This window comes from Myotis brandtii, unplaced genomic scaffold (genome assembly GCF_000412655.1).
Source record: "Myotis brandtii unplaced genomic scaffold, ASM41265v1 scaffold954, whole genome shotgun sequence".
Taxonomy (NCBI): Eukaryota; Metazoa; Chordata; class Mammalia; order Chiroptera; family Vespertilionidae; genus Myotis; species Myotis brandtii.
This window is the reverse complement of record NW_005371937.1, coordinates 160,832-173,265: the sequence shown is the minus strand read 5'-3', so window position 1 is coordinate 173,265 and position 12,434 is coordinate 160,832. Positions and strand designations below refer to the sequence as shown.

Below are 12,434 nucleotides of genomic sequence, written 5' to 3'. Positions count from 1 at the left end.
TGGTGGGAATGCAGACTGGTGCAGCCACTATGGAAAACAGTATGGGGTTTCCTCAAAAAACTAAAAATGGAACTCCCATTTGACCCAGTGATCCCACTTCTAGGAATATATCCCAAGAAAACAGAAACACCAATCAGAAAGGATATATGCACCCCTATGTTCATAGCAGCACAATTCCCCATAGCTAAGATTTGGAAACAGCCTAAATGCCCATCAACAGATGAATGGATTAGAAAACTGTGGTACATCTACACAATGGAATACTACGCTGCTGTAAAAAGGAAGGAATTCTTACCATTTACAACAGCATGGATGGAACTGGAGAGCATTATGCTAAGTGAAATAAGTCAGTCAATGAAAGAAAAATACCACATGATCTCACTCATTTATGGATAATAAAGAACATTATAAACTGATGAACAAAAATAGATACAGAGGCAGAACAGCATTGAACAGACTGTCAAACTACAGCCGGAAGGCTGGGGAGGGTTGGGGCAGGAGGTAAGAGATCAACCGAAGGACTTGCATGCATGTATATAAGCATAACCAATGGACACAAGACACTGGGGGTAGGGGAGGCCAGGGGAAGGTCAAGGGGGAAAAAAGGAGACATATGTACTACTCTGTAATACTTTAAGCAATAAAAATATAAATTAATTAAATTAAATAAAAAATAGATGTTAAAAAGTCCAACTAAATTCTGAATTTCCTCAGAAGTATCTTAGTGTCTTTAGAAACAGCAAATTCTTCTAAAACAATGTTGGTGTCCCACTGCCCTAAACAGGCACAGGCTTGCTCTGTCCCTGGGGTCCCCCGTCACAGACGGGGTGGGAGTTCACCTCTCCTACTTATCTTATATAATTCTGTATTATCAGAGTAGAAACTAATGAGCATGCATTGACTTTTAAAATTTTTAAAGTGATATAATAGAAATAGGCAAAGGAGCACAGGGAACCCTGGGCTCTGTAAGTGTGCGTCTGCCTCTGGTTGGTGGTTACATGGATCTGTGAGGGCACAACTGCATTGAGCTGCTGCTTGAGCTCTGTGTGCGTCAGGTAGTTCACATCCATTAAACACCATCCGTTAATCCTGTCACAGGGTTAAAACTGATGGCTCTGAAGGCAGATATTAGAGTTGAAGAGTTACCTGCACCAACACAAAGAACCTTTTCTTCCATCTCTTCCAGACATTCTTGCCGATGGCCCATAAATACCTAAGGGAAAGGGAAAAGACACAGTTGCATTAATGCTTGTGTGAGTGCATTGTTCAAGTTGTCCTTAAACCAGCGGTCGCCAACCTCTCAGACCTCATGGACCACTAACACACTTGACTGTGAGGCTTGGTGCTCATAACCGAAGACATGCACACGGTCCAGAAAGAGAAAGCAGAGTCGAGCTGAGCAAGAAACAGCAGCCAAGTCACTTCCCATCCTCAGACTGACGGCTCCAGGAGGCACCCTGAGAAAGTTACATTGTGACTTAATTTGTGCACGCACTAGAAGTCTTTTAGGTCGGGAAACTCCTAAAAGGTGTGGTGCAAAGAGAAAAAAATTCGTGCTAAATCTCACAACTACCAATTCTTTCACCTCTTACCAAGTTGCATTCAGGAAAACCTTCCCTCAGGTTCTTTTTTTTTTTTCCTGCCAAAGGCAGGTGTATGCGTTACAGGGAAGAATTTGGAAGAAGTCTCAAGTCGACAGAGAAAGTCCTCCTTGGACTCCTCCCTTTTCCCCAAATGCTCTTCTGTTGGTGGAAATTCATCTTTATACAGAAACATGAAATAAAAAGGAGGGTTAAGGACCACGGAGGCAAGGGCAAAGCCGTCCGGAGATTTTAAGACCAGTGTTGCTAGTTCACTCAGGAATTACCCTGTGGATTGCTACACGTTGAACTGGCACTGATCCAGGAAGGAAGGCTGGTGGTTTTCAGACTCTGCTAGGCCAGGTGAGGAGAGAGCTGGTCAAACCCCAACACTTCCAAACACCCCAGCGCAGGACTGGCTTCACCTGCTGTCAGAACCAACGGGTCAACTTCCAAACCCTCACTTCACCAAGAACCAGACAGCATTTCCGCTTGGAGCAGAGAGAACAATGCACCTAATTACAACGGATGCTGATTGACAAGTTTCAGGGGCCCTGGGAGTGGCTGGTGGCCCAAATCTACTCAGACCTTCAAGCCAGAACCTGGAAGTCTCCTGGCGCCTCTGTTCCCTCCTCCTTGCTCCTCAGTCGCCAAGTGCAGCTGATTCACCTGCTGCAAAGTTCCTCCTCTGCTCAGTCCTCCCCTCCCACCTCCACCACGTCAGCCTGGGCCACAGGTCCGCGCCCAGGGACAGTGCAGGGGACAGTGATTTCCTCCTCCTGGTCCTGGGACAGGGCCACCGTCTGCAGTGCTCTCACGCCTCCCCCGCTGAAACTCCAGTGGCTCTCCCCATTTACATGACGGGAGCCCCAAACTCTGGCTGCTCACATTCTATCATGACTTATCCCATATCTGCCCACCATTTATCCTATGATTCACTTGAAAGTTTAAGTTGACTTGTTTAACATGAATACATTTATTTTGAAAGAAAACTTTACATTATAGCCTTGATACACCAATGATATGTTATGCGGCACACATTAAAATGCATGAGGACCTATTTAACTAATACATGCGTGTCTGTGCATCAGGAAGTGACCTTGTGTGCCCTTAGTGGTGTGAATACCCTCGGGGAAGCCTTCGCCTCTGAAGGCAACATGCAGTGTCCTGACCGGCCTGGTAGCGCTTCCTTTTCTGGCCCCGGTGAACTCTCCAGGCTCCTCTGGTGCCTGGTATTGTCTGTAATTCCTGGCCTCGTGCTAAATCTCACCTCCATCCGTGACTTTGCATAGTTACGCTGCCTGAGAGCCTTCTCCCCGCTCCTGAGGTTAGAACTCACATCTTCCTGGTCTCCGTCCTTACTTGATGTCACCGCCTCAGGGCCACGTAAGTCAATTCTGTGCCGGCAGCAGTAACGTACTAGTACAGTACTGGCTTTTATACTCACACACCAACTGGACTGTGAGCTCCTGGAGGGAAGGAACCTGGTCCTTTCTTTCTAAGTTTCTGGCACAGAAACCTCTCCTTTTCAATTTCCTAGTGCAGTTCCTGACAGACCTGCCCCTTGAACTGTGCGGGTCCGCCAATACACAGATTTTTTTTCAGTAAATACAGTCTGCCTGTTGTATCTGAGGGTTTCACATTTGCAGATTCAGTCAACAGTGGGTCAAAAACAGAATTTTGCATTCCCAACCGCGGTTTCCCACCCTCGGATTCTGGCGGACTTCAACCCTGGATGAATCTGCGGATGTGACGGGCCTGTGTGGGGGTTCGGTGTCTCTAACTGCAGAACAGTTGAGGGGTCAACTGCGTATGGCAGGTGGTCAGTAAGTATTTGCAATATTTTAATTGGTTTTGAACGCCATGTTCTTGGGAAACCAGAGCAGCCTTTATAATGATTTCTGATGAGATTTAAAATCATCACATAAAGACGTGCAATGCATCACCAAGTCTTTCGAGTTCTCCTTCCAAAGTATATCCCGCCTATTTCTACCTCCGCTGCTACTCCCCAACTATGTCACCTCCACCTGGGCCATGGCAATAGGCTCCTCCCTGGTCTCCCCTCTTTCGCTCTTGCCCCAAACTCCATTCACTTCACAGTGACATTTTAACTCGGGAAATTGTATCAGTAACACACTCATCCTAAATAAGGATGGAAAACTAGGGAGGGTTTTAGGCAGGGGAGTGACAAGGTTATATTTCTACTTAAGATGATCCCAGTGGCCGTGGTGGCGAATGTGCTGTTGATGCCAGGGGCAAGAGAAGCAGGGAGCCAGCGAGGAGAGGGTGACCGTGTGCAGATGAGAGGGGGTGGGCCGGACCCAGGCTGAGGCTGTGGGGACGGTTGGATGGCTGTTCGTCACCCTGCAGTCAACTCGGTCAGCTCTGTTATTATGTGGAGCACACTGCTGTCCTGGACAGAGCTCTCAGCCTTCTTGAGGTAATATCTATATATATAAAAGCCTAATATGCAAATTGTCCCTGTGGGAGTTTGACCAGGAGACTGATCACTCACTATGATGTGCGCTGACCACCAGGGGTAGGCGTGTAACAAAGGAAGTCCCCAGTAGGCAGCCGGCAGCTGGTGAAGGGAGGCCCCAGTCAGCAGCTGGAAGGCCCCGATTGGCCCTGATCGCTGGCCAGGCCTAGGGACCTTACCCGTGCTTGAATTCCATGCACCAGGCCTCTAGTATTATCATAGTCATGCAAAAATGGAGGCTGGGCCAGGGACAGGGACAGAGAGGGTTATTATCTGTGCTGGTGAGGAGCCTTCCAGCGCTAGTTCTGCCAGTTCCCTTAGATGCTGGGCAAGCTGCTTAACCTCCCGGTGTTCTCCACACAGGGCCAGGGGTGTGTTGTGTGGGGGCAGATTAAGCAGGTGATGCTTGAGAAGTATAAGCATGAGGCATGGCAGGAAGTAGATGCCCAATAAAAGCTGCCTTATGATAAAACCAGAGGCCTGGTGCACTGGGGGGTCCCTCAGCCCGGCCTGAGCCCTTTCACAGTCCGGGACCCCTCGGGGGGTGTCCGGCAGGCAGATATCCGCGAAGGGGTCCTTAGCACTGCTGTGGAGGCAGAAGAGGCTCCAGACACTGCCGCTGCTGTGCTCACCAGCCATGAGCCTGGCTTCTGGCTGAGCGGCGCCCCGCTGTGGGAGCACCACTCTGTGTTGAACGTCTGCCCCCTGGTGGTCAGTGTGCATCATAGCAGCCCGTCATTCTGCTGTTGGTCGATTTGCATATTAGAGCTTTATGATATAGGATATCTCCCTGTACAGAGGAAAGCATAGCATTACTTGTAGTAAACAATAGCTAGATGTGTGAAAGGAGATCTCCTTGGGCATATGTACATAGATGAAATAAAAGATCAAATAAAGAAAGTGCATGAAGAATTTTATATTTTTAGTAACAACTGCCAGGTTGTAACAGTCTCATAATTTCTGAAATTATACTGGCAGCTACTACTCATTTTCTCTTCCCCCCTTAACTTAAATCCACATAAAGAGATTAGAAACGATGAATGCCGCTGCTACATCTAAAGCGTTTATACTTTTAGTTGATGAGAATGGAAGTAGGAAAACGAGTTCTCTGGTTCCCATAGAATGTAACTCACATGGAATCACTAACTTTTCTTCAAAATAAAAACACTAGGCACTGCTGAGAGAAGTTGTGCTCGCCTTCTGAACTATGCCAAGCACTTTGCAGGAATTCATTGCACCCACACGGAGGGGTTAAGAGCTTGACTGCGGAGCCAGGCTGCCTAGGTTTGTGTGTGACCTTGGGCAAGTCACTAGACTTATCTCTGCCTTAGTTTTCTCACCTGTACAATGGGGATAATAACAGCGGTACCTACTTCAAAGGCTGTCATGAGGATTAAAGTAGCTAGTGAGAGATAAAGTGCTTAGAACAATAACTGGCACAACACAGACATTTATTATTTGCTATTAATCCTACTTTTCAGTTTAAGAAACTGATGTTCAGAAAGTTCAAGCACCTTCCCTAGGGCCCCAGCGGTGAATGGCAGCAGCAGAATTTAATCTAGAACCGGAACAGCCTGGCTCTAGGGCACCCTCTTCCCTACCATCTCCTCCTGGTCTAGAGGACAAGCTTGGTTTCTTTCTTGAAACAAGACCAGGAATAGTTATTTCAGCTGGACACACAGAGAGAGGACTTCTGGTGAACGGCTCCGGGTGGGCGAGCCGAGTGGGTCAGAGAAGACGCAGCAGCCCTCCCGTGGAAAGTGGCGGGTGATCTGTGTGGAGGGGGCTTCCCCTCGGAGGTTTCCTCAGAATCCATTGCTGATGTGGCACCTGCCTGAAGGTGTCAAAACGGAGAAAACTGAGGGCTGCCACGTCCTGCTTCTGGCTAGTGGGCTCCTGCGCTGTGTTCTCTCAGGGTGAGGCGTGCTCATAAACAGAAGGGGAAGCACCGGGGGCAGATGCAGCCTGTCATTGCAGACGCACAGGTGCCCCCCGCCCTCACCCTACGGACAGCTGTCTGTGCGGGCATTGGTGGCCCCCGGCTCTCTCTCCAGGCCGCCTGGATATGTGGAAAGCTGGGTTTATGAACAGATAAACGAGCACCGTGGTGCCGTGAGCCGAAGTCTGGCCTGGTGGGTATATCTCAGACTCAGAGTGGGAACACCTAGGTGAGATCCTGGGCCTGTCGTGAGCTGTCCCTTGGCTTAGCTACCTGTGCCTCAGTTTCCTCGGCCATAAGTGGGGATAGCACAGCACTTACTCCATCGGTTATTGTGAGGGCTGGTGGAGGTGATGCATGTGAAGTGTTTAGCACAGTAACTGGCATGTAGTAGGAACTTGATAATGTTAGGCATTGCTGTTGCATGTTGTTATTCTTGCTGCTACTAGTAGTAGTGGTAGTAGTAGTAGAAAGAGTAGTCCTAGTAGAAAGAGTCTGTAACTACCAACTTTGCAAAGGATTCACCTTTGGCTTCTTTATTTCAATCGATGTCCAGCTCTCAGGCACCTATCTGTTGGAAGACAGGGAGAGGTGCACATGTCTGGGTGTGGGTCTCCAGGTCACATTTTGCATCAGGATTCTAATGCACCCTGTCCTGTAGCATTTCGGTAAGTCCCATGCTAGTGGGCCACTGTCATCCCTACCACTTCCTGCGGCATTTTAGTTCTATGAGAGGCCAGAGTGAACTATAAAGGACTAACAAGAGACCAGGAAGCCCAGCCGGTGTGGCTCAGTGGTAGAGCATCAACCCAGGAACCAAGAGGTCACCAGTTTTATTCCTGGTCTGGGCACGTGCCCAAATTGTAGGCTCAATCTCCATTAGGGGGCGTGCAGGAGGCAGCGATTGATGTTTCTCTCTTACACATATTTCTACCTCTCTCTCCCTCTCCTTTCCTCTCTCCCTAAAAATCAATAAAAACATCTTTTAAAAAAGAGACATGAGGAAGGTGTACTTGGGTTCAACTTAAGTCCCAGGAATCCCAGTCAAAGGCATGGAAGACTCCCTGGCCTCAGGGTTCCCTGCCCTGGACTACTTGGCAGGGCAGCACCCGGGTGTATAAAAAAATGGAACAGTGTCCTTCACGTGGTGTTTGTGACTGTAAGTGAAGTAGGACCTCGGCTGTTTATTAAGCACCTACTGTGGTTAGCACTAGTGTGCACATGACAGGCACTCAATAGGTATCCCTGGGGAAAATGTTTTATTGTGTATCTTCTGTTAGGGTGTCTGGGAATGGGCAGCCAGTGCCAGGAGAAAAGCAGGTGGCCCCCTCACGTAGCCCATGAGCACCTCACAAAGGAGCCAGAGTGACTGACAAGCCCAGAAATGGGGGTTGGTGCTGCCCTGGTCCAGGAGTAGAGGGAGGCCCTTGTTTTCTCTGGGCAAAATCTTTTCCCCCCAGAAATTCTTCATGACAATTTTTTTCTAAGAAGAGCAGTCACAGTGAGACAAAAACCATGATTCCTCCCGGGAGGCCTCCCTCCCCTCCCGGGGGAGTGAGAGAGAACAAGGCGGGGAGGCGCTGAGACTCTAGTGGCTCAGTCTTGTAGCAGCCTAGCAGGACCCATGGCTGAGGAAAGGCGCAAAGCATGGGTGAATGCAAACAGCACCAATGATAACCACCACCACCGACTCTGCTGTAGCTGTAGCTCTCACCTTGCAGCAAAATGCTTGACATTTATTAACTCATTTAATCCTCACAATAACCCTCGGGGCCAGTGCTAGCATTACCTCCATTTCATGCGGAGCAAAACGAGGTCCAGAGAGGTAAGCAACTTGCCCTCAGCTAGTAAGTGGTAGTGCCAAAGATTACAGTCTAGGCAATTGACCAAATTGGCATTTCTATATACTAATATAATAAAGAAGATAAAATGGAATAATAAAGGCATTCAATTAATTCAAAAGAAGGAAGAAAAAGAGGAAAAAGGAAACAGATTAGATGGAACAAACAAAAAACAACTAGCAAGATGACAAACAGCAATGTAATTTAAACCTAACCATTTCAATAATTATCTATATATATAAAAGCCTAAGTGACTGGCAGACTGACCGACTGGCCGGTAGCTATGATGTGCAATGATCACCAGGGGACAGATGCTCAATGCACAGGCATAGAAACATGGAACAGACTGATGAATCTCATAGGGAAGGGGGGAGGAGGGAGGGTGGGAAGATATTAACCAAAGATCTTATATGCATACTAGAGGACTGGTGCACGGATTTGTGCACCAGTGGGATCCCTTGGCCTGGCCTGTGGGGATCAGGCCAAAACCAGCTCTCCAACATCCCCCAAGGGGTCCTGGATTGCCAGAGGGTGCAGGCCAGGCCAAGGAACCCCACTGGTGTATGAATTCGTGCACTGGGCCTCTAGTATTAAATATAAATAGGCTAAATAAATATTCTCATTAAAAGGCAGAGCTACAGCCTGGCTGGTGTTGCTCAGTGGTTGAGCCTTGACCCATGAATCATGAGGTTGTGGTTAGATTCCCAGTCAAGGCACATCCTGGGTTGCAGGCTCGATCCCCGATGGGGGGCATGCAGGAGGCAGCCGATCAATGATTCTCTCTCATCATTGATGTTTCTATCTCTCTCTCCCTTCCTCTCTGAAATGAATAAATAAAAAATTATTTTAAAAAAAGGATTTGTTAAAATGTAAAAGGAAAATCGGAATTCTGAATTACTCCAGGTTGATGGACTGTGGTTCATTGAATTTAAGTTTCAGGTTTGTAGTTAAGGTTGGACTGAAACTATTCTAGACCTGGCTCTGAGGCTGACTCTGACGTGGGCAAGTCTTTTCCTTATTTGTAAAATGTAGATTCTGAGCCTCAGTTTCCTTATTTGTAAAATGGGGCTCATTCATTCACTTATTTATGCAACAAACAATTTATTGGACTTTTACTTCATGTCAGGCTCTGTAGTTGCTTCCTTGAACAAAGGAGACAAATGTCCCTAATGATAAGGAGCTCACAGTCTAGTGGAGAAGACAGACAACAAACGAATAAAGGAAGTTATGAAATGTGAGACGATGATAAGTGCTCTAGTAAAAATAAAGCAGAGTAAGAAAGAGAGGGGGGCACAGGTGGGCCCAGAAAGGCATTCTGATAAGGTGCGGCGACATGAAGAAACCCAGGTGAGCCATGTGGACATCTGCGTGGGGGAGAAGAAGCATTCAAAGCAGAGGAAACATGGGGACAAGGGCCCTGCGGTGGGGGTCCACTTGGAGTCTTTGGGAAGAGCAAGGAGGCCAGTATGCCTGGAGCAGTGATCAAGGTCAGAGAGGTAATGAAATCCTCATCAGACAGGGCCCGTAGCCATGGTAACAGCATTGACTTTTACTCTGAATGAGGTGGGGAATCAGTGGGGGTTTCTCCAGAATTTGAGTGATGGGATCTGACTTGTGTTTTACAAAAGAATTATTCTACATGGACTACAGGGAGGCAAGGACACCAGGGGGACTGCATATGAGGCAAGTGCAACAGTGAGGGGAGAAGTACTGGAGGCTTGGATTTGAATGGTGATGTGGAGGTGGTGATGAGAGGCAGAGCTCTGGCTTTATTATGAAGGTGGAGTGAGGAGAATTGGATGATGGATGAGATGGGGGGTGAGAGAGAAAGAGAGACCAAGATGACTCCAAGGATCTTAGTCTGAGCAACTGGGTGAAGAAAGAGGCCATTTATTAAGATGGGGGGATAATAATACCTAATCCTTGTGAGGCTGTTTCAGGGATGAAATGAGATCATGTAAGTGAATGTACTTCCTGAACTTAAAACACTACGTGGATGTAAACAATAATAATTAGAAAGCCACTGAGGAGTTGCTAAGTCTCAAATATGCCCAGGTACCAATGTCTTAAGGCGAAAAGGCAGTGTTGATGTTCTTACTGACATTTTTCTATTCAATAAAGAAAAGTTGTTCTGAACGGGCCAGGGGCTCATTCAACGAGCCATAGTCCACCAACCAGGGGTAATTCTGAGTTTCCTTTTATGTTTCAATACACAGCGAAGTGAATACGACTCATGACCTCAGCCAGGCTTCTTAAAAACTCCTCTCTCTAATCCTCTAAGCAGCGACACTGCTCTGAAGTTTCTATCACTCTCCCCCACACAATGGGGCTCAGTAAAGCTATTTTAAGTTTAAATGAAAAAAAATGTAGTTCATAATATTTCCATTTTCCCTGAATCTTCTCTTATGCAACTAAGGTTGCTCCCCTGGCTCATGCCACGCTGACTCTGATGGTGCTGTATCCAGGTGCCCACTGTTCACTTCTCAGGACTATTCTAGGCCCTCCTGGTATACGTCCTGGCAGGGGTAATCTTTAAATGGCAGTCTAGTGATATTAAATAGCTATGGAACAGGTCAAAGTGAGCTACATATTTCTTCTTTCATCTATAGGATCAAGGTACCTGAAATATGTTAATAATTTTACAAATAAATCAACAGAAAAGTTCCTGAATCCAGATCAGTTAGTTCAATTTCCAACAGAGTCAAGGAAAAAAAATGTGGGAACTTGTCCAATGGAAAAAATAATACCTACGCCAAGTATTTGCTCTGGGGATGACATGAGGGAGTATTTGTGAAATTCCTGGTATGAGGCTCCCACAGCCAGGAATGTGGGTTGAGCTACTGATCCCTTTAAGGAAGATTTTAAAGAGCAGTTTTGAGGACAGATATTCATTCATATTTTTGGCCTGTCTCTTTGGTCTGCCCTCCCCTCCTCACTTTTCTTTCTCTGTCTCCCGCTGTGAGCCAGGGTTTTGCTAAAGATGCCAACTTCTCCCTGTGCTACAGAAACCCCACAGAATTCTCCAACCGTTTGCTTGAAACCCGGATGTATACCTTGAAGAGGAGTGAGATGCGGGAGAATTCCCATTCAACAGTTTGGAATATATGCCAGGAATATAAGAAGGAGGAAAAGCTGACTCCATATGAGTTGATTGTTTGAAGGTCGCCAAGGGCAACCGCTCACACCCTCTGTATGTAGTTGTTAACGAAGGTGCAAAGGAGGGAGTCACAGTCTGAGAAATCAGAATGCCTGGGACAAGGTAGATGAAGCCAATGAAACCTCTGAAGCCGGAATCACCCAGCATGCTTCTAGGAAGGCAGTGGCTGTCCTGGGGATCCCGGCCCAGAGGAGAAGGAAATGGTTCTATCTCGACAGTTAGCACCGAGGCAAACACAGGGCGGTGATCCTAAGAACAGAGGAAGCTTATGGCACAGCCGGCCCTCTGCTTCCATGGGTTCCGTGTCCTGCGATCCAACCAACTATGATAAAAAATATTCTAAAAATGGTAGGTTGTGGCCAGTGTCTACTATGCAGTCAGGCCTAGATGGCTGAGTCTGTACTGAACACGTACAGACCTTTTTTCTTGTCATTATTCCTTGAACAATATAGTATAACAACTGTTTACATAGCACTGACATTGTATGAGAAATGATAAGTAATCTAGAAACAACTTAAAGTTTATGTGAGGATGTGCCTAGGCTACATGCAAACCCTACGCCATTGCATCCTGAGGGGTCCTAGACCCAATCTCCATGCACACTGCAGACAACTGAAAATATGAGTGTAAGTATTTTAATAACCTCTCATGCATCTTTTGTGTTTCTTTCCATGTGGTTCTCTGAGGATCAGTTTTCCTATTTAGAAAACATGTTAAGAAATAAATAGAAGCGTGTCCAAAATTGCCCCTCAGAGAAGGAGCACTTACCCAGAATGCTTCATGTTTTGAGGCTTATCCATTCGGACAGCGAGTTTGATTTTGAGGTCTTGATCGGGGCAGTTTTTGGAGACTGTCATTTTGTGCCACTCTGACTGCTTGGGGCTGTTCGGGGTGGGATGGAGAATAACCTGTTGGGATAAAGGACAACCGTCTTAGCCGGGAAACAGAAGCGCTGCTATGGGCATGTTTTGGTGTATGAGAAACTTTGCTGCGGAGAAGCGTGTCTTGCGCAGGTTCCATCGCCCTAAGGGAGGGCAGTCATGTGAAGCAGATCCTGGCCATCGGACTCAGAACCAAGGCTTTGCCTCCCAACCCGGCTGCCTCCTGCCACCCAGCCCGGCCCGAGGACAGAAATGCTGTTCTCTGCTCCCTTCTCTCTCTCCCTGGCTAATTCTCTAAAAGTAAGGATTGTGGTTTCTGTGATTTTGCTCTCCTACTTTTCCAAAGCTCAGAAGCACCACAGCAACAGAGTGTTCTCCGCCCATCATCCTCTTCCCAGAGAAGACGGGTGTGAAGGGAAGAAACACCTTACATCTCACAGGGCACTGCTCGCCCACTCTTCCTCATCCTTTGGGATCCCTCCCACCATCGCAGCAGGAGAAGCCCTCAGAGGCTGCAGGGAAGGTGGGGAACCTTATTTGACGGATGGGAAATGTGC

General features: G+C 47.3%; 1 protein-coding gene across 10 annotated transcripts in view; it reads right to left on the bottom strand.

Annotated features, from left to right (window-relative positions):
* The window catches only part of LOC102245814 (calcium-dependent secretion activator 1), a 247,162-nt gene that overhangs the window by 167,144 nt on the left and 67,584 nt on the right, over positions 1–12,434 (bottom strand). For all 10 annotated transcript variants that reach the window (XM_014533224.1, XM_014533220.1, XM_014533218.1 and 7 more), the window contains exons 4-5: positions 11,765–11,904; positions 1,147–1,213 (exon numbers count right to left, since the gene is read on the bottom strand). In XM_014533224.1, coding sequence (XP_014388710.1) covers positions 1,147–1,213; positions 11,765–11,904 — 207 coding nt within the window. The remainder of the gene's footprint in view (positions 1–1,146; positions 1,214–11,764; positions 11,905–12,434) is intronic.